Source organism: Poecilia formosa, unplaced genomic scaffold (genome assembly GCF_000485575.1).
Source record: "Poecilia formosa unplaced genomic scaffold, Poecilia_formosa-5.1.2 Scaffold149, whole genome shotgun sequence".
Classification (NCBI taxonomy): domain Eukaryota; kingdom Metazoa; phylum Chordata; class Actinopteri; order Cyprinodontiformes; family Poeciliidae; genus Poecilia; species Poecilia formosa.
Genome location: NW_006800088.1, coordinates 1,267,235 through 1,287,379, shown reverse-complemented (window position 1 = coordinate 1,287,379; position 20,145 = coordinate 1,267,235). Strand labels below are relative to the sequence as shown.

The window sequence follows — 20,145 nt, the reverse complement described above, 5'->3', positions numbered from 1 at the left end:
ACTCCTGGGAGGACCACCAGCTGCTCTAAATGGTTTCAACTCGCAAACATCGTTCTCGTTGACTTTGAAATTGCCTCTGCCAAAGTCTTTCTGACTTTACTTTGTGTTAGCAAAACACCTTTTCATTCTCCAAACCAGCAAAGTGCATAAACTCCTGCCTTAAAGAAGTGGTTGCAGTCGCTGATGATCAGGTTCTGCTTTGCAGGTCATTAGTAGAACATGATTGCCTCTTTCCCTCCTAAATATTATCAAAGCATTAAAGGTGGACTTGGTTATTTCCATGGCTGCACTGACAGTCATAAAAGTTTTTCCTTTTTCCCGTGACTGTAGTTCAGACCATGTGTGCACATTTTTCATAGGCCAGTCAAGCCTCATATGCTTATGTGAAAATAAAACATGTAGGAAAACAAAGGCCTTAACAGAGCCTCTATTTTTTTATACCTTTATCATTGCATTTTTATGTAAGCATGCAGTTAATTTTTTAACAGAGAGATTGCATTGAAAATTTGCTCGTATTTAAAGTAGCACCTTCTTGTTGTCCTTCCTTCTCAACTCAAACTATAGAAATGCATCTAAAAAATGATCATGGGAAATACTGTGCTAAACTGTGAGATGGTCTATGTTGGGAACACAAAGTTAAAGAAGAGTTAACCTGGGAAAATATAGCTGCAGCTACATTTTACAGCAATAAAATACCGTAAAGCTTGTCTTTTTGTGTGAAGGTTTGAAAAATGTTACCTTTGTGCTTGGAGGCGAAGGAAATATTTTTGACAGCTTTTAGGAAGCCAGCCTGGTTTAGCAGGATCTGCATCGAGTAGCTTGAGTGAAAACACAGAGCGATTGTAGATCTAGAGGTCGTTCTGTACGAGCAGAAAGTTAACAATAAAGTAGCGTTTTGTATTTCCTGTTTTTATCTCTGAAGTGATTTTGACTTGCTGTTTAATTTTTCATTCTTGTTGGCACCAGACATCTTCTAAAGATCATTCAGTGATGTAGAAGTTGTTTTTTGTTGTGTATTTGTGTAAATCATACATATACGACAGACCCGGTCCATGTAACTCCACTCCCGGTGTCCTGCGTGTTTTCTCAGCATGTCCCCAGGTTCACTATAGTCCTGGTAATAATCAATTCATTTGTTTTAGATTTTAACAATAGCAAAATCAAATTGCGGTTCAAATTGCACCGCGCCAGAACCTCGAAACGCGTTTGCTGTGAACGTACCATAATTAGCCAATGTTGTGTCTGCTTTTTAATGTCCATGTTGAAAACTGTCTGGGCTGACAGAGTTTTCCAAAGTAGCGATGGGAGACGGATCTATTTGGAAATGTTTGGAGAAACTGAAGTCCCCAGTATATTAGCTCCAGACAAGTAAAGGCAGTTATTGATGTTTGAACACGACCAGTATAAAGTTAGACATCTCACAGGGTCAGTGTATTGAACATACCAGAGATCCTGTTAGCTTCATTTCATAGCTGTGTTTCTAAAACCCGTTAGTGAGTGGCAAAACGATCGGTTTCATACACGCCGCATTGCAATAAATGATCCAGATGTTCTCTTAAAACGCTGAGCGCTGGGCTGGACACCTGCTATTGTTATGACGATCTAATAAACAATCTGTTCAGACTAATCTTCCAGCAGAGCAGTGCTTGAAGGCCAGTCTAGCAAACAGACTAAATATTGGACGCTTTCTCTTGGCACTGCAGCTGTTCCAAAACGGCTTGACTTTGCTGACTCCGACTCTCTGTTTGCACATTGGCTCTCATGAGTTAATGAGCCAGAGCCCCAAACCTCACATCCCCACTCACAAACAACTCAAAGAAATCACATCCCACCTGTCTGTGGAGGTGCGCCCCCATCGAACGACCTCAGTAACGCACACACACACACACACACACACACACACACATACCCACGCACGCACACTAATAACAGACTGCTACTGCTGCGGCCGCTCCGGGTCCACACGACGTCAGTGCAGCGCTGCTTCGACGTCAGTGTTTTGTTTTTCCAGGCCCACACCCTGATGCCAACTCTATTTATAGTCAAGACTTGTTAGGCGCACACATACAAACACACACACTAAAATTGAACATAAAGGGAGACTCCAGACGTGCGCCAGTCCCTCTGGAACGATATTTGCCGCCGTTAATGGAGGAGGTGGACCGGAGTCGAGTGAAAGGCAAATCCCTCACTTCTCTCAATGCGTCCTGTGTCTCTCGCTCTTACAGATGTGCTCATTGTTCTTTTCCTTCCCACAGCCCGTTTCTGGCCTGCAGACAAACCTCGAAGCATCACACACCAGCACACAACTCCCAACACAGCGTTGTGCTTCGGCTCCTACTTTCTAACAACCTTTGTGCATTTTCATTCTTTCAGACAGAAGTAATGTATTTGTATAAAGCTCTATAGTCAACCTACAAGAGTGACTCACTACCTTCAATCTAATCCCAAGCCTGCCCTCTACAGGACATGAAGAAAAGCCCTTTTAATGCAGAGTAACTTAATGCAGCTTCTGGTTGTGGAGCTTGAACAGTTGGGATGATTTTGTATTTTTATTTGAATATATTATGATTACAGTGATTTTATTGTGTTTCTCTGTTTGCTCTACAGGTGGTCGCCTCACTGTGACCAGTAGCCACAAACCGGGCTCGTTGTTCCCAGTAGGAGAAACTGTGGTCCAGTACACTGCAACGGACACAGCAGGAAACAGCCGCATCTGCAACCTCACAGTAACTGTGCAAGGTGTGAATTAAAAATCTGCTTTGTTCCATGGCAATTTTTATGTATTTTTTCCTTTTTGAATTGGATTTCTTTAAATTAAAATTACAGTGTTGCGCCATATGTTGTATATTTTTAGGTAATATCTAAATATTAATAGAAAAGCAAACATTTATGACTCTAAAAAGATAAAGCAGGAGTGTATTTAAAGTGTTCCTGTTTTCCAGGTCTACCTGTTGAAAGTATATAAGTGCATCTGGATAAACTAGAAACTCATTAAAATGTTAAATTATTCAGGAATCCAAGTATACATATGGTATATGACGATATAGATATTCATTACACATACAGTGTAGATTTTATGGCAAAAATAAGATTTATTACACAGGACAAATAAAAAAACATTTAATACAGAAACAATGTCCTGCTGGAAAGTGTCCATGGACTTTGAGGCGGTCTTATCCTGAGAAAACAACCCACATTTATCTCTATTTTTTATGTTGGATTTAATGTTGTTCTTTATCTTGTCCAGGGACTACTTGTGAGCAGCCGTACGTCCCAGTGAATGGAGAGTTCATCTGCTCTGAGGAAGAGGAGGGGGTTAATTGTACTCTTCAGTGTAAAGAAGGCTACAGCTTTGCTCAAGACGCGGTGCAGAGCTACTTCTGTGCCTACAACGGCGTCTGGGAGCCGGCGTACTCTTCAGACAGACCAGATTGCTCCTGTGAGTGCAGCTCATGCTGAACTATCTGTACATTTTACAGACTACAAATTTGTACACAAAGATATTTCTGAGACATCTGGAACGTTTTATGAATGGTAAAATGATAAAATGGCCTTGAGTCGGGTTTTGAACCTGAGCCACTGCGGCTCCAGTTTATGATCAAATTGCACTCAATGGGGTAAAATATCACATATCGTCTTTTTTCTCTCCGTTTCAGTGAACCGCATAGCTAACAATGGGTATAAACCCTTTGAGATGTTGTTTAAAGCATCTCGATGCGACGACGCAGAGCTGGTCAAGTCGTTTGCGGGTCATTTTAATGCCAAACTGGGAAGCATGGTGAGGACCAGTACGCGCACACTCGCAGAAATACACACACGGCCTGATTAACCGCGTTTTCCTTTCCTCTGTAGCTTCCCTCCATTTGTAGCAGTGATGAAATCACCTGCAAGCTGGAGGTCATGTCCCAGGGTCACTGTCTGGAGTACAACTACGACTATGAGAACGGATTTTCAATCGGTAGGCGTCTGTAGATGTTCTTACTCAAAACAAAACATCTGACCTTCAGTTTAAGTGAAGCATCATCAGTCGATTGTTGGGTTTTTTTGCCTCACAAACAGCACCAGGAGGCTGGGCCAACAGCTGGGGCTCTCAGGGCGCGCAGGACTACGCCTACTTTGAGTCGGGCTTTGCCACGGGCACCCGACAGCTCCCGAGTCGGCAGCAAGACGGCAGCGTGAGGCAGCGTTCCAAGAGGCACAGGAAGATCAGAGGTCCAACCAAAGACCACAAGATCCAAATTTATTTCAACATCACAGGTACAACAACATTCTGTGTGTTTAGGGAAACTAAGAGATTATTTTGAATTTGGTTGCAAACCGTGTCAGCAAAAGTAAGCGTAACATTGTGACAGTTTTGAGCATAAACAAATCTTATTGCTAACCATTTTGGTGCAGACCACTGTTCACCACAGAATAGGACAGCAGAAGTGTACACACCTCCAAATTGCGCAGACATGCTTTTTGCTAAGCAATACGCACAAAGATGTCTGCATTTAAAGGTTTATTTCAAGATATATCTGTTGTCAATGCGCTAATCTTTGGCCGTTCTCCCAGCAAGCATCCCTTTGCCTCTGTCGAGGAACGACTCAGTCGAAGTGGCCAATCAGAAGAGGCTCCTGCGAACGCTCGAGCAGCTCACCAATCGCTTGAAACGGACGCTGGCCAAACAGCCGCTGTCCAGCTACCACGTCTCCTCGGAGATGATCGTTTCTGATCCCAAATCGCTGGAGAGCAAAAAGGCCTCATTGTTCTGCAGGCCAGGCTCGGTGCTCAAAGGCAGAATGTGCGGTAAGCTTGAAGAAAGGAGTATTCTGACTTAAATTAATTAAATTTTATGCACACTACATTTACAGCATGACTAATAGTGCCGTGCAAGATTTATGTGTTCCAGGAAATCGCTAAGTGTGAGCTTTCTTTTTGCAGTCCAATGTCCAGTGGGCACGTATTTTTCTCTGGAGCATAACGAGTGTGAGAGCTGCTGGCTGGGCTCCTACCAAGACCAGGAAGGTCAGCTGGAGTGCAAGTCCTGCCCCGAAGGAACATCTACAGCCTATCTGCACTCCCGCAGCGTCACCGAGTGCAAAGGTGTGTTTGAGGACAAACGTCAGGCTTTTCATTGTCAGTCAGCATTTTGGCCATCAGTTAGGAGTAAAATGATTAGTTTTAAGCTTGTTCTCATAAATAAAAGTAAAGTGTTTTCTGTTTTGTTGATGGTGCGATGTGTGTGTGTCTGCAGGGCAATGCAAACCTGGCAGCCACTCGCTGAATGGACTGGAGATCTGCGAGTCCTGCCCACTGGGTCACTTCCAGCCTGGTTATGGTGCCAGGAAATGTTTAGTCTGTCCTGGTGGAACCTCCACCGTCACCAGAGGAGCAGTGGATGAGACGGAGTGTGGAGGTGAGGCAGTTACGATGCTGCTGCACTTTGTAGCTTTATCATCTTCAACTCTTTAGAGTTTGACTTGATTTCTGCCTTAAATATGGATGGATAAACCTGGTAATTCAGCAAATTTTATAAAACTATCCTGACAAAACACTTTTTTTAATCATAAAATAAGTTTTTTATATAAACATTAGGCTTCAGTTTGGATTTGCCTCACTGAATGCTACCATCTGATCATCTTGGACATTTTTTTAATCATTCTGAATTACTTTGTTGACTCTTATTTTCCTCTTCCTCCTCCTTGCAGTTCCCTGCATGGCGGGTCATTTTTCCCGCACTGGTCTGGTTCCCTGCTACCCGTGTCCGAGGGATTACTACCAACCCGATCACGGACGCTCGTACTGCCTGTCCTGCCCCTTCTATGGGACCACCACGATAACCGGGGCTTCCAGCATACAGCACTGCTCCAGTGAGTCTTTCTGGCACGAAACTTGTTTTGGTGAACAAATGACTGAACTAGACCTTGTCAGGTTATGTAGGGAGTTTTTCTACTGTCTTTATTGGTAGAAGTTGAGGACCTTTAAAAAAACCACATGCTTCATCTTCCTGTGCAACTACTTTAGCAGTAATCTTAGGATCATTGTTCATTTGGAAGACCCATCTACGCCCACGCTTCAATTCCCAGCCTCATGCCTTGAGTGACGTCTTCAATCTATTTTGTGATGCACACTAAAGAGTTTAAGATGTCCCTGAGAGCTTTTGCAGCTTGTAATCTCAGTTTCGTAGTAATGGCACCAATAGGGGAGCAGCTAGAGTCTCTTACCAGCCTCAGACATCTTCCAGCATCTTCACAAAGTCTTTTGGTTTTGTTCTGGAGTTGATTTTCACATTTCACACAAAAACACGTTCACTTCTGGGACACAGAACCCGTCTCCTTCCTGAACAGAACGACAGCTTGATGCTGCTGACCTTTGCAGATATTGAGCAGATGGCACCTGCAGGCACCAGACTAGTCCACCTCCACTTTTCTCTTCCTGATTTCTTTTGGCTTCCCCATCTTGTCTCAAAAGGACAGGTGTGCCTCTGGTAAACCCTGATTCTGTCTTAACTTGTCAAGAGCCTTCAAAGCCATGACATCATCTTGGTTTTACCAAATAGTTTAAGATTATATTATTCTTACTGTGTGTATAGATCATAATTTTAAAAGAAAAACCAGGTAAGACAAATCCAGAAGATTAAAGTGGTTTTGTGGGTTAACCGTGTCGTACAGTGTTAGGCTGACATGTGAGTTATATTAACTCTCTGTAGAAAGAGCCAAGTTACGTCAACGTTGCTGTAAAGGAACTGCTTTGTGTCAGCCTTTCCCATGTACGACACCACTTGTGTGGTGGCTGATCTGTGTCTTGACAGCTCAATCCAATTGGAAACAGGATTACTGAACAGGATCAGGGGACGTGGTAATAATAAGGTTTTTATTGCTGTGAAGCAATAGAAAATAAACCACACTGCATGCCTAAGTGCAAAAATGAATAGTGGTTACAGCAAAGCGCCAGTTATGAATTTAAACAGACCTTTTTTCTGGCTTGTCTGCCAGTCTTCCATCTAATGGCAACTTTTTTTTTATGACGGTTTTGTAGTTTTTTGCATTAATTTGACAGCATGTAGCGAGAAGGAGTTGATCACAGACGGCAAATACGGGGGCGACTGGCAGTAAATTGGGCATTGACTTTTGGCCCCTCTTCAGTTAGTTTTATTGCCCTCCACCAAAATCTGAAACCTCCCACTGAGGCTTTATTTTTTTTACAGACTTTTCTCTGCTTACATTTTACGTTCTCTGGGTGTCGTTGTCAGGCTTTAGCTCAAGCTTTCTCGCTAAGGAGGAGAGCGTAACTCCTGCTCCAGAAGTGGAGGTCATTGAGGACTACCAAGTCAGCAGTCAGGTGATTATTGATTATCGTCTTGCCACTGTGAAATGAAAACATTGAGGACATTTTGCCTATCGTTTATTCCTGTCATGTCTTCAAATCCTCTTGGAAAGCGTTAAATTTATTCTCAGTTGCCACCTCTTCCTATAGAGCTTAAAACCTGCTTTACTCTAAGAATAAATTATATTTTAGAACTTGATCCCTGCAAAAACACAAAATCTAACAAAATATCTTCTGTCAGTTACATAAACGATTATTTGACAGGGTGTGCGTAAGACTGACATCATCACACGACCATAAACATGACATCATACCTTCATGAATGTTTGTCATGAAGTGTCATTCGGTAAATAATGACACCTATAATGCAAAGTTGGCCATCTTAATAGACTTTGTATTAAAAGTGTCATTATTTACCGAATGACACTTCATGACAACAGTGGTAAGCATTCATAAAGACTTCTTTATGTTCATTCAATATTGTTTTATCACGTTTATGACAGTGTCATGTCAGTCTGATGCACAAATGTCAAAGTGTTACCCTTCTGTCTGGCTTTTAATGCAGATATCTTGGAGGACTTGAAATAGACAAAACTAAATTACAAGTAACTTTTCATCAAAATATAGGAGCTTGTTTGAAGTTAAATAATTTGCTAGTGGAACGAGACATTTTTCCCGTATTATCCCGTATAATCTGCTTGTTCCACTGGCAGATTACTAGCACCTCTAGATCAGCTGTGTACCAATTATCCTCAGGTGGTCAAATACTTTGCCACTGAATTTATCATAATTATTAGAACTTGTCTGAAAAATAAGTAGCAATTGAGAAACAGCTAGAGCCATAAATATTCCTTTAAATTAAATAATTTCTTCAGGTTTTCCATGAGTGCTTCCTGAATCCCTGTCAAAACAAGGGAACATGCGAGGAGGTCGGAGCGGGATACGTCTGCACCTGCATGCCTGGATTCACAGGTAAGTAAATAAATCCCTCTCATCAGACATCAGATGCTGTAAGCCACCGCTGTGACGCCGCTGACGTTTCTCCCTCAGGCGCAAAGTGTGAGGTCGACATAAACGAGTGTGACTCCGCCCCCTGCCAGAACGGAGGCCTGTGTAGGGACGGGATGGGGGACTTCCAGTGTCAGTGCAAACCTGGCTTTTTAGGTATCAACGCTGCTAATTTGTTGCTACTAAACAATAAAATTTTTAAAAAGCCTTCACTGATACTTTGAAGGTTATGAAAGGCTTTCTGTTTGTCTGATTTAGGCGCCCTGTGTGAGGGCGAAGTGAACGAGTGCCTCTCCTCCCCGTGTCTAAACGAAGGGCTGTGTGTGGACGAGGTCAATAGGTTCTCCTGCAGCTGTGCTGAGGGCTTCACAGGTCGGTCCTAAACGGGCATTAAATCAGCTGGGCTTCACTTTCAGTTCATGATAACGTTTATATCTGCTAAAAGTCTTTTTCAGTTTTAACAAACGAAAGCTGCACTTTTCTGTTCATCAGTCTGAACTAAGTCACATCAGGTGACAGATTTTGATCGACGAGCAACATTAAAAAGTGAGGACGCCCCAGATAACATGTGGACACCAGCATGTTTTCTGCTGTTTGTATGCATTTGTAGTTAATAAGGAGTTGGCTCCCCAAAGTTGCTCTTGAGAACAGGGAGCCTGTTTTACGCCCTTTGTGTGAAAATGCATTTTATCGAATTTAGAGCACATGTGTTAAACTGAAGGCCGGGGGGCCAAATCCGGTCCGCCGTAGCTTCATTTGTGGCCCTTTAAACTCCAGAGGGACACATGAAAAGAGGCTTCAAGATAACAGCTAAAGATTATTTCCAAAATCAAATCAAAGCAGCTTTTATCAGCATACTTCCAAATTACATCAAATAGATTCTCCAGTTTCTTGTGATTCTGTGATTATTTTTTTTTTAATGTAAAAACATCAGATTTCTGCTCCTTTTTTTTTTCTTTGCGATAATTCATAATTGTGGCTTTATTTCAGATTTTGGTCAAAAACGTCGGGCTTAATGATGCCAACGCTGACCTGTAGGTGGCAGGTTTTCTTACTTCTATTACTTTGCAGCCTCAGCTGGACATAATGTCAACTTGTAGTCTGTAATCGATGTGGAGAATAACAAATAGTCACACTTACTGTCAGACATAAGAGCAAATATTACAGAATTCCTTGCAAATATTTCTAAATTTGCACCACAAAATTTTAGGTTTTTATTGCAAATTTAAAAAAAAAAAAAAAAACATTTGCAAGGGACTGATCATATTTAATTTTAAGAAGAACTTATAAAAAGCAGAGACACTTATTTATTAATATTTTAAGAGTTTGTTTTATCAACACATTCAGAAACTAGCGGCCCTGGAGAACGGTCACAATCTTAAAATAAAAACCCGTTTAACTCTCCTGACGTAGAGGAGCTTCCTAACGTCACTGTTGAATTTCCACAGGCTCTCTCTGTGAGCTTGAAATCAACGAGTGTCTGTCCAGCCCGTGTTTGAACGGAGGAGTGTGTGAAGACTTGACGGGAGACTACAGCTGCAACTGCGCCGTTGGATTTTCCGGGGATCGCTGCGAGATCAACATTGACGAATGCTACAGCTCCCCTTGTCTCAACGGAGGCTCCTGCGTGGATGATGTCAATAGCTTCAGGTAAAAAAACGAAAGGAAAAAAAAAGGTCATGATAGCAGCTGAATGCTTGCATGCATCTGTGCTTAGAAAAACTAAGAAGGACCAGAGTTTTAAAAACTGTTGCACGTCCTTGTTGCCCGTCCAGGTGTGAGTGTGTGGAGGGCTTTCGGGGCCGGCTGTGCGAGGTGGACGTGGATGAGTGCAACCCGAACCCCTGCGTGAACGGCGCCAGCTGCTTTGACGGTCTGGGCTCCTACAGCTGCCGCTGCCTCCCTGGGTTCAACGGATCCAGGTGTGAGACAGGTACTACTGTATAGGACAGATGCCACAACACCATGGCAACTGAGGGAAACGCAACATGACACGTTTAAAGGGCATAGTTGATCAAATTTACTCTATTTTTTTTCGGTTCCGTTTAGGCTTTTATTTCATTGCATTTTTATTATTTCATATTTTCTGCTTTAGAGCTTAATTTCATCATGTATTTCTCTTTACTATCGAATGGGATTCATATTGAACACAGAAATGGTTTGCTTATTATTTTCTGGCCTGTCCTCAGAGATGTCCTCCGCCTTCAACCTGGACTTTGAGGTGTCCGGTATCCATGGTTACGTGCTGATGGACGGAGTGATGCCGGCACTGACAGAAATCACCTGCTCCTTCTGGATGAAGTCAACAGACATCACCAACTATGGCACCCCGGTTTCCTACGCCGTAGAAGGCAGTGACAATGCTTTCCTGCTGATCGACTACAACGGGTCAGAAACACAGAACCATCTGGAAAAAGCATCAGTTTAAACTTCCTGTTTGACCATCTTTAACTGTTGTTCCCCTCCCCCCCATCTGGTTTGACGGTAGGTGGGTGCTTTATGTGAACGGTAAGGAGCGGATCACCGACTGCCCCGCTGTGAACACGGGCCAATGGTACCACATCAGTGTTTCGTGGAGGAGCTGGGACGGCGACTGGAGGATTTACATCAACGGGAAGCCCTCAGACGGAGGCAAAGGCCTGTCAGTCGGCACCACCATCCCAGGTGTAGTGCTATCCTCAGCCTGGACTCTTTTCCTCAAACGCGTTTTATTTTCTGGGTGAATGTTTGTGGGTTTTACCGTAAAGTCGTTAACCCCGGTGCTGCTCGTGTTCTGCAGGCGGCGGGGCTCTCGTTTTGGGTCAGGACCAAGATCAGAGAGGCGAGGGTTTCAACCCCGTCGAGTCTTTCGTCGGCTCCATCAGTCAGCTCAACATCTGGGATCGTGTTCTCACTCCACAACAGGTAAACGCCAAACTTTCTCTCTTTGCAGTCAACGCTGTGACACAAATAGATTAAAGTACAAAAGATGCCGTTTTGTGTTTCTAACTTTGAATTATGTCCAATTAAATCTGTTTTGTTTTTTTGTGAACAAACAGATCAAGGTTCTGGCCAGCAGCTGTCCAGCTTCCCATGTGACCCACAGAGGAAACGTCCTGGCTTGGCCCGACTTTCTCAGTGGTGTGGCAGGCCGAGTCAAAGTTAACCTCAACAGTATTTTCTGTGCTGGTAGGAGAGATTTATCAAGAACTTGCAGGACAGTAGGAGAGCTTCATTAAGCCTGGTGGTGAAGTACAGCGGGTTTCTGTTTCTGCAGACTGCCCTAAGTTGGAAAGCGCCGTGTCCCACCTGCATGCTTCCAGCGTGGAGGTGAGCCCCGGTGCTCAGGTGCACCTGTCCTGTGATCCTGGCTTTTACCTGGTGGGGGAGCCGGTGCTGCAGTGTCAGAACAAAGGGGAGTGGAGCCACCCGCTTCCGAGCTGTGAAAGTAAGGCCCAAAACCTCTGCTTCTGATTGCAAACGGCTAATTTAAGACTGGAAAAGCTAGAAAAATGCACAAATGATATACGGAGCTTAAGACATTAAACCTAGTAAATATATTAACACGTCAATTTTTTAATTTCACGCTTTGATTACACTCTTTGTTGGTTTTAAAACTCTTTCATTTGCTCACATAATCCCATCATTATATTGTTGTTGTCTTGCTCATAACTTTCATAATCTCTGGGCCTTTTACTGAAAAAAATACTCAAATGCAGTGAATGAATACATAAAAAGTCAGAAACAGCATGTGAATGTGGACTACTGAGGTTAAAATGCTATTCATAAAAAAACATGTTAACAAATAATACTTTTATTCCAACACAATAATATGTGTTTCACAGCTTAAAACTGTTATTTAAACAACTGGTATGTTATGTATAATAACTTGATAACTATGGACATTTTGAAAGGGAAAACTGAATCCAGATCAGTAAATACTGACATTGTTTAAAGTTTCATAATTTTTATATTGCAAAGAACATAAAATAAATGAGTAAAGCACTTAGAAAAAGAAGTGGTTTTGATTCTGTAGAACTTACTAAATTCCAGTAAAATATTAAATCATCCATCCTTCCACAGATTTTGTGATTATCACAGCTGTTACCAGATTACCATGTGCCAAATTTTACTCATTTGTTGTTGTTTGTATTTTCTTTCTTTTGAGTAACATTATAACATAAGATTACAAACGAAATTTATCATGTTTGATTTCCAGCTGAGTAAATAATTTCTCCACAAGGTCAAAAATATTTATAAAAAATAATTTTTTCTTGTTTCAAGTCACCTGTGCCACCATTGTTGGTCCCTCCTAAAATAAAACACAACTGACAGGTTCATTTATTTTAGCCACTCTTTAAAATGGGAAAGAAAACCAACCAGACACATTCGTAGTAATTTTAATGTTTGCTGTTGGAATTCAGTAGCAAATTCTTAGCTGGAAGCAGAAATCCTACGCGTCGCCGTATATTTCTTTCTCTGTGTGTGTTGCAGGAGTGTCGTGCGGACCTCCTCGCCCACTGGAGAACGGCTTGTACCAGGGTTTGGATTTCCAAGCGGGCAGCTCCGTGGTCTACCAGTGCAACGTCGGCTTTTACCTGCTGGGCGACGCCAAGGTCCACTGCAGCAACAGCGGCCAGTGGGGAGGACATCCACCCGCCTGTCTGGGTAAAAGAGACGCGACGCTCATCTGACGCTGGCAGTGAAACGGCGAAACGACAAAATGTCTCACTCATTCTGCCCGTCTCTACATGCGTGTCGAGTTCAGATGTGGACGAGTGTGCGGTGGGGTCTGACTGCGACGATCACGCCAGCTGCCAGAACACGGAGGGCTCGTACTCCTGCGCCTGCATTCACCCGTACACCGGAGACGGCAAGAACTGCACAGGTACGACGACGCCGTGGTTTCCGTGCTTAATATTAGCGGATGAGTTATGATGCCAGCAGATCAGGAGATAATGTTGAGCCGTGCTTAAAACTTTATTAAAAATTCATAAACCCTGTGATTGTCTGTTTTCAGAGCCGGTGAAGTGCCAGAACCCCGGGTCTCCAGAGTTTGGTCACAGAGACGGCAGCAGCAGCAGCAGCAGCAGCAGCAGCAGCTTCCTGGTGGGCAGCGCTGTGGCGTTTGGCTGCGACAGCGGCTATGAACTGATTGGCTCTTCACGACTCCTCTGCCTGGAGTCAGGAACCTGGAGTCATCCTGTCCCTTACTGCAGAGGTGAGAGCTGCAGGTTTTTAAACCTTTTACATTTTTCCTATTACTTCAAATAAGTCAACATTATCACTGTACCTAAGCTTGAGATTATTATATGATTTGCTATTACCAACATGTATCTTCTAACCGGAAGTAATATTAGTGAATTGGACTGAAGATTATGGTGATGAAAAGGGTTAATAATGAATGTGGAGTTTGTTTATTAAAAATACCAGGAGAAACCAGTAAATCACTGATCAACAGTTAAATAAAGGGCTTGGTGGCTGTAATACCTATAAAGATTATTAAGAAAGGTATACAAATTGTAGTTTAAATTAATGCTTGTTCTACATTGTTTTATCTTTTGAGAAATCCCCATTATATTCCCTGAGAACATAATGAGAACTGATGGGGCTTGACTTGAATGAAAAGTAACTTTTGATATAAATCTGCAAGGGTTGCTGAATAATTTTGTCCTTCACTGTACCTAAGTTTTTCAGTTAAATAGTTTCATATCTATTTTACTTTCATACCACGAGAGGGGAGCCATTTCCTCCTTGGAAAATCTCACTTTGTGAAGCTCATGGATGTATCAGTATCTCATAAAATGAAAGAGAAACAATGAACTCATTCAAGCAGGAATATTTGCCATTGCTAGTACAGCAATGAGTGGAAAAAAATGAGGCTCTTGGCTGTGATCTCACGCTGCAGTACATCTATTGTCTTTACAGAAAATCTGCTCTGGGAACAACAATGCGCTTTTATTATGTCCCATAACAATGGGGAACTGAAAATTACTGAATATTTTAGAGTACAAGTATGTGGTTTCACTTGCAAATTATGTCTTCTAGACACAGACACAGATTTTAGATCAAAGCCTCAAATTAAGTAGTAGTAATAAAATCCAAACATAATCTCCCTTTATTTTGTTTTCTGCACTGACTCACATGCAGCAGGTTTGTTGTGGATTCAAATTTGAGTTTTCTTCACATTTTAACGCTGATTTTTGATCTTTTAAATTTAAATGCAGTTGTTCTGTTTCAGTGCCTTTCTCAGTTGTAAAACTGTAAAAGGCACATCCAAGTACACATGGAAGTCAGGCTTCCATGTGTACTTAAATTTGATAATTGCATTGAGTTATACAGTTCTGTCAAGACTACAGTATACAGTTGTGACTGTGTGGAAATTGGATATGTGACATACTTCAGGATATAGAAAGATATTTTTAGATTTATTGTGATATTACAGATACGCAGCGACAGTTTCGCCGTCTGTTATTTGAGTTGCAAGAATGGTGGATTGCATATCAGCTCTCTTCCTGTCCTCTTTCCCGGCCACTGCAGCGTCTCCATCTTGGCTCGACGTCACGGCGTTACTCACAGGAAGTGCCTGTCTGACGTATTCGGCCCATTTAGTCTTTTTACTGCCATGCTGACCATGGCTTTTCTTTTAAAAGCACATATTACACACAACAAATGGTTTTGACTGCCTCACATTACATTAGCATCAACACTTATATCATGTGGAAAATGCAATAATTTTATAATTGCTGCTGGGGGTTTTTTTTTTTATCTTTGAATAATAATATTAAACAAACAACGTTTCTATTTGTGACTAGGCACGTTAGAGCCATGTTTATGAGAGGAAACAAATGTTACAGTGAGCCAGTTTTGCTTTTTGAGCTCCACCCTGAATTGAAGCAGCTCGTCTCTTTAAGATGTTTACAGTAAATGGAAAATGTTGCGGTGCATAAATGATGCAAGGCGTCTTGGAGACGACTAATCTAATGAAAAATTGATTCTGCGAGGCTCAGATATCTTAACATAAAAGTTGCAATTATGAAAGCATAAAAACAAGCAGGTATTAATAATTTCCCCATCTTCTCTCTGCAGCTCTCTCCTGCCCAACTCCAAGCATCCCTGAAAACTCTGTCATGACAGGAAACAACTTTACATTTGGAAGCAAGGTGACTTTCAGGTACCACGTGCATCGTACTGCGTGTCACTGTGACAAACATTAATCCAACAAAAGGTGTTAAATTTTGCAGAAATTAAAAATAATTTTGTCGTTTGTTGCCCCTCAGCTGTAAAAACGGCTTCCTGCCTCAGATGCCCTACGAGTTCCACTGTCTCTCGACTCTGAGGTGGAGCGGGGCGCCACCTATCTGTTACCCGGTGACCTGCGGGGGGCCGCCACCTGTGGAGCATGCAAGCTATGTCCTCGACACAAACACCTACCTCTCTACTGTTAAATACTCCTGTGTTGAGGGATACAGGTATGGATGAATTACAGATGACGACGTCTCTTTTACTGCAGTAAATTACCTCGTTAAACAAGTGTCCATACTAAGTACTATGTTGTTGCAAAGACCACAGGGCTCCATGGAAGTGGTTTGTGAAGCGACAGGCGAGTGGAGCCGGCCCATTCCTCGCTGTGTGAGCATCCTGTGCAACGAGCCGCCGGCACTTAAAGACGCAGTGATTGTTGGAGAAAACTATGAAGTGGGAAATAAAGTTCATTACATCTGCAAAGAAGGGTAAACGTGGATCTACTACATCAAATCAAAACTTAATTAGCTCAAAAAATGACTGAATTTACATTAACCAGAGCTACAATGGAGTGATTTAGACTCTTCACTGTGTTATTTGCTTTAATCTACACTTAAGAGCAAAACAAAGTACATATTCTTGCATTAGAATGGCCTAGTCAAAGTCTCGACAACAATACAAAGAATCTGTAATCTTCTCATGGATCTTTTCATATGCTTTCCATGCAGACTGACTGAGCCTAAGCTGTCCTATAAATCAAACTGGCAGCCATTTGATGTTCTCAGTTCAAAGAAACATTCCACAAAATATCTGTAAATGCAGCAAAAGTTAGTTCTGCAAAGTATTAACTGTAATATATTTATATATTTTTTTATTTATTTTTTTTTCTACTTCAAAATTAGTCTGTCAAAAAAAATCCAATGGCATGAACTTGAAACATGAGAAAATGGTCAGATCTTCAGGCAGTGTAAGTAGAAATAAGTCTATACATTCCTTTATGCTCTGCTCTGTAGGTACACTCTGATTGGCCCAGAAACCAGGGAATGTCTCCCCACTGGCCAATGGACTGAAGGCTTTCTGCAGTGTGTCCCTCGCTCTTGTGGCCCACCCCCTGCTGTGGACCACGCTGTGCCTCACGAGACCCACAAGCTGTTCGGAGACACGGCCAGCTACTACTGCACAGATGGATACACGGCCAGCAACAACTCCAAGATGGTGTGCAACGCTCAGGGAGTGTGGGTGCCCCCTGACGGCACGGAGGCCCCTCGCTGCATCGCAAACTTTTGCCTACGCCCGCCTGAGGTTTCCCACGCGATTTTGGATTCAGTCAACAAACCCAAATATGCCAGCAACACTGAAGTGAGCTACAAATGTGAAGAGGGCTTCATGCTAAATACCACCGCCACGCTCCGATGCTTGTTAGGAGGGATGTGGGAGCCTTCGCCGTTTGAGATCGGTTGCGTGCCGGTGAGGTGCTCCAAACCAGAGAGCATCGATCGAGGGTACGTGAGAGGAACAAACTACAGCTTTGGAGCAGTGGTGGCGTACAGCTGTGAGACGGGGTACCTGATTCGAGGGGAGAAGAGGAGGATTTGCAAGGCTAATGGAGATTGGGGAGGGAATCTGCCCACTTGTGTTCCTGTGTCCTGTTCCTCCCCGCCTGTACTGCTAAATGGATACGTCTATGTTAGTACAAAAGAGAAAAAAATACAGACTACACTTTTGAATTCGTTTTTGTTTGCTATTTTTATGGATGTTTGTGTTTCCTTTCTTTTAGGTCAGAACTCGATACACTTTCAATAACAAGGTGACTTATGCCTGTAATGCTGGCTACAAACTGGTGGGTGGGCCAGAGCGAGTCTGTCAGGCCAACCGACAGTGGTCCAACAACGACCCACCCACCTGTGTCCTTTTGACCTGCGACCCTCCTCCTGCTGTGATCCACGGACACTACAAGGGCTCCACCTTCCGTGTGGGCAGCAAGGTGGAATATTTCTGCGACGAGGGCTATGAGCTTGGAGGGAATCCCATCTCCACCTGCCTCAAGAACGGAAAGTGGGATCAGCCCAATCCTCCGCGCTGCTCTCCTGTCAAGTGTCCAGAGCCACCTCTAGAGGAGAGCCACCTGGTCCTGAAGAGCCTGTACTCTGAGTCTGGAACTGTGGAGTTGTCCTGTGAGGATGGCTACATTCTGGAGGGCGCCAACGTTCTTCGATGCACTCCATCTCAGGAGTGGAACGACACGTTTCCGGTGTGCAAGGAGGTGTTTTGTGGACCTCCGCCTGAGGTGACTTTTGGTGCTCCAAACAATACCTCTCATTCTTTCCCTTTCGGCTCAGTGATCACCTACACATGCATAGGAGGCTTTACTTTCAGAAAAGAAGACTCTGTGTCTTGTCTAGCCAGCTCCCAGTGGAGTACTCCATATCCAGAATGCATCCCTGTTGAATGTCCTCAGCCTGTGGAGATTTCCAATGGATTTGTTGACGTCCAGGGTCTGATGTACCTCAGTAAAGCTCTGTATAGCTGTAGGACTGGATATAATTTAGTGGGAGACTCCACTGTTCTTTGTGGAGACAGAGGTGCATGGATTGGTGGGGTTCCATCGTGTCGCCCTGTAGAATGCTCCATCCCTAAACAAATAGCCAGTGGGAAAGTGGTTTACACAAAGCTCCAGTATGGTCACAGCGCCACCTACTCCTGCCACCGTGGTTTCCGGCTCCGAGGCCCAGAGACTCTGAAGTGCTTGGCTGATGGGGAGTGGGACTCAGAGCCCCCTGTATGCACGCAGATATCCTGCACTCTTCCCCAACCAATCGAAAATGGCTTTGTGGAGGGTCAGGATCACAGTTTCGGCGTAACTATTTTCTACAGCTGTTTCCCAGGGTTCCAGCTCGTTGGCCAGGATCATCTAACCTGTGAGGAGACAGGCTGGTCTAGTTCTGTTCCTATGTGTGTACCCTCTGACTGCGGACTCCCTCCTCACATTGACTTTGGAGACTATGTCAGGGTGACTGAGTCGGACACTGCTCCAAAAGACACCGTTCCAGCTTCCCTCTTGGACTTGAACTTTCTTCATGGGACACTGATTGAGTATCGCTGTCATCGAGGTTACAACATCAGCCGCCACACCAGGCTGGTGTGTCGGGAAGATGGGGGCTGGAACGGAACGGCCCCATCGTGTGTCCCGACAGAGTGCGAATTACCACCCAGTCCACATCATGGCTCCATAAATGTGACTTCTGCTCCTGTTGGCAGTGTGGTCAGCTACTCTTGTGAGGAAGGTTATGAGCTGGTGGGAGAGCCTGTAAGACAGTGTGTGTCTGGTCGACTTTGGACCGGTGACGAGCCAGTGTGTCGACCTGTATCCTGTGGCGATCCCGGTGCTGTTGCTAACTGTTTGACTCATGGGAGGGATTTTGTGTACCCTGAAGTTCTGCACTTCGAGTGTAATCCTGGATTTGTCCTAAAGGGGACGGACACCATCGCCTGTCAGGCAGATGGAAACTGGAACGGTCAAATGCCACGCTGTGAGCCAGTGTCCTGCGGTCCCCCAACAGTACCTAGTGACCTCACTGTCCAAGGGAAAGAGTACACCTATAATAAGGAAATTGAACTGAGGTGTCAGCCTGGTTTTATCTTAAAAGGAACATCTAAAAGTGTTTGCCAGGCTGATGGTACTTGGAGCCAGGCGTCCCGTTCCTGTGTTCCAGCTCGTTGTGGGAGGCCGGCTCCTATACCCGACGGCCGCGTGGTAGGGTCAGAAACTGGTTTCAACAGCAAACTGAAGTATGAATGTGATGAAGGATACAAGCTTACTGGAGATCCCACAGTTGTTTGTCAGTCAGATGGACTGTGGGACAAACCCCCACCGCGTTGTGACATCATTAGCTGCGACCCACCCGAGGACATCAGTCACGGCTTTGTGAACGGCTCAGGGTTCAACTACAACAACGTGGTGGAGTACGTCTGTTTCGAAGGATATGAGGTAGTCGGCGATCCCGTCCTGCGATGCTCAGCTCAGGGACTCTGGGTGGGCTCTGTTCCCCAGTGCCAACCTTGTGCCTGTTCCCCGCCTGAGGTTCGGTTTGGGACGGTCACAAGCCCTGGCCGAGCCTGCGGAGACCGAGTTCAGTTCAGCTGTGATCAGGGCTACAAACTGCTGGGTCCCTCTGAGGCAGTGTGCGAGAAGGGAGGCGTGTGGAGCCCCGGGGTGCCAGTGTGTGGCAGGGGGAGATGCAGCGTTGCCCCGCCCGTAGTTCCCAATGCAGTACTACAGGGCGGCACAACTGCCTTTCCAGAAACGGTCACCTACATGTGTCGCCCTGGCTACCTGCTGAAAGGATCCTCGCTCCTCTCCTGTGGAAGAGATGGCAGATGGGGGGAACCCAGAATCCGCTGTGAGCCTGTGAACTGTGGAAAACCGCCTGTGGTAGCCCATGGTCAAGTGGTGGGAGACGTCTTCACCTTCCCCAACCAGGTCACATACAGGTTAATACTCACCCTACTTCTGCAATATGTATTAAAATCTTTTGTCATGCTCATCAAAACAACATTGTCTTGTTTTATGAGCCAGACGTTTCGTCACACTCCTAGCAGATA

At 44.1% G+C, this 20,145-nt stretch overlaps 1 protein-coding gene across 3 annotated transcripts in view; it reads left to right on the top strand.

Moving 5' to 3' along the window:
• Positions 1-20,145, top strand: part of svep1 (sushi, von Willebrand factor type A, EGF and pentraxin domain containing 1) — a 96,424-nt gene that overhangs the window by 66,684 nt on the left and 9,595 nt on the right. For all 3 annotated transcript variants that reach the window (XM_007563657.2, XM_007563656.2, XM_007563658.2), the window contains 28 exons: positions 2,611-2,742; positions 3,251-3,442; positions 3,660-3,781; positions 3,856-3,961; positions 4,063-4,260; positions 4,558-4,791; positions 4,927-5,088; positions 5,240-5,401; positions 5,694-5,855; positions 7,238-7,326; positions 8,187-8,283; positions 8,362-8,475; positions 8,578-8,691; positions 9,768-9,969; positions 10,095-10,252; positions 10,509-10,707; positions 10,808-10,983; positions 11,099-11,223; positions 11,358-11,487; positions 11,576-11,746; positions 12,793-12,966; positions 13,067-13,186; positions 13,319-13,519; positions 15,388-15,472; positions 15,579-15,770; positions 15,864-16,031; positions 16,557-17,229; positions 17,321-20,034. In XM_007563657.2, coding sequence (XP_007563719.1) covers positions 2,611-2,742; positions 3,251-3,442; positions 3,660-3,781; positions 3,856-3,961; positions 4,063-4,260; positions 4,558-4,791; positions 4,927-5,088; positions 5,240-5,401; positions 5,694-5,855; positions 7,238-7,326; positions 8,187-8,283; positions 8,362-8,475; positions 8,578-8,691; positions 9,768-9,969; positions 10,095-10,252; positions 10,509-10,707; positions 10,808-10,983; positions 11,099-11,223; positions 11,358-11,487; positions 11,576-11,746; positions 12,793-12,966; positions 13,067-13,186; positions 13,319-13,519; positions 15,388-15,472; positions 15,579-15,770; positions 15,864-16,031; positions 16,557-17,229; positions 17,321-20,034 — 7,372 coding nt within the window. The remainder of the gene's footprint in view (positions 1-2,610; positions 2,743-3,250; positions 3,443-3,659; positions 3,782-3,855; positions 3,962-4,062; positions 4,261-4,557; positions 4,792-4,926; positions 5,089-5,239; positions 5,402-5,693; positions 5,856-7,237; positions 7,327-8,186; positions 8,284-8,361; positions 8,476-8,577; positions 8,692-9,767; positions 9,970-10,094; positions 10,253-10,508; positions 10,708-10,807; positions 10,984-11,098; positions 11,224-11,357; positions 11,488-11,575; positions 11,747-12,792; positions 12,967-13,066; positions 13,187-13,318; positions 13,520-15,387; positions 15,473-15,578; positions 15,771-15,863; positions 16,032-16,556; positions 17,230-17,320; positions 20,035-20,145) is intronic.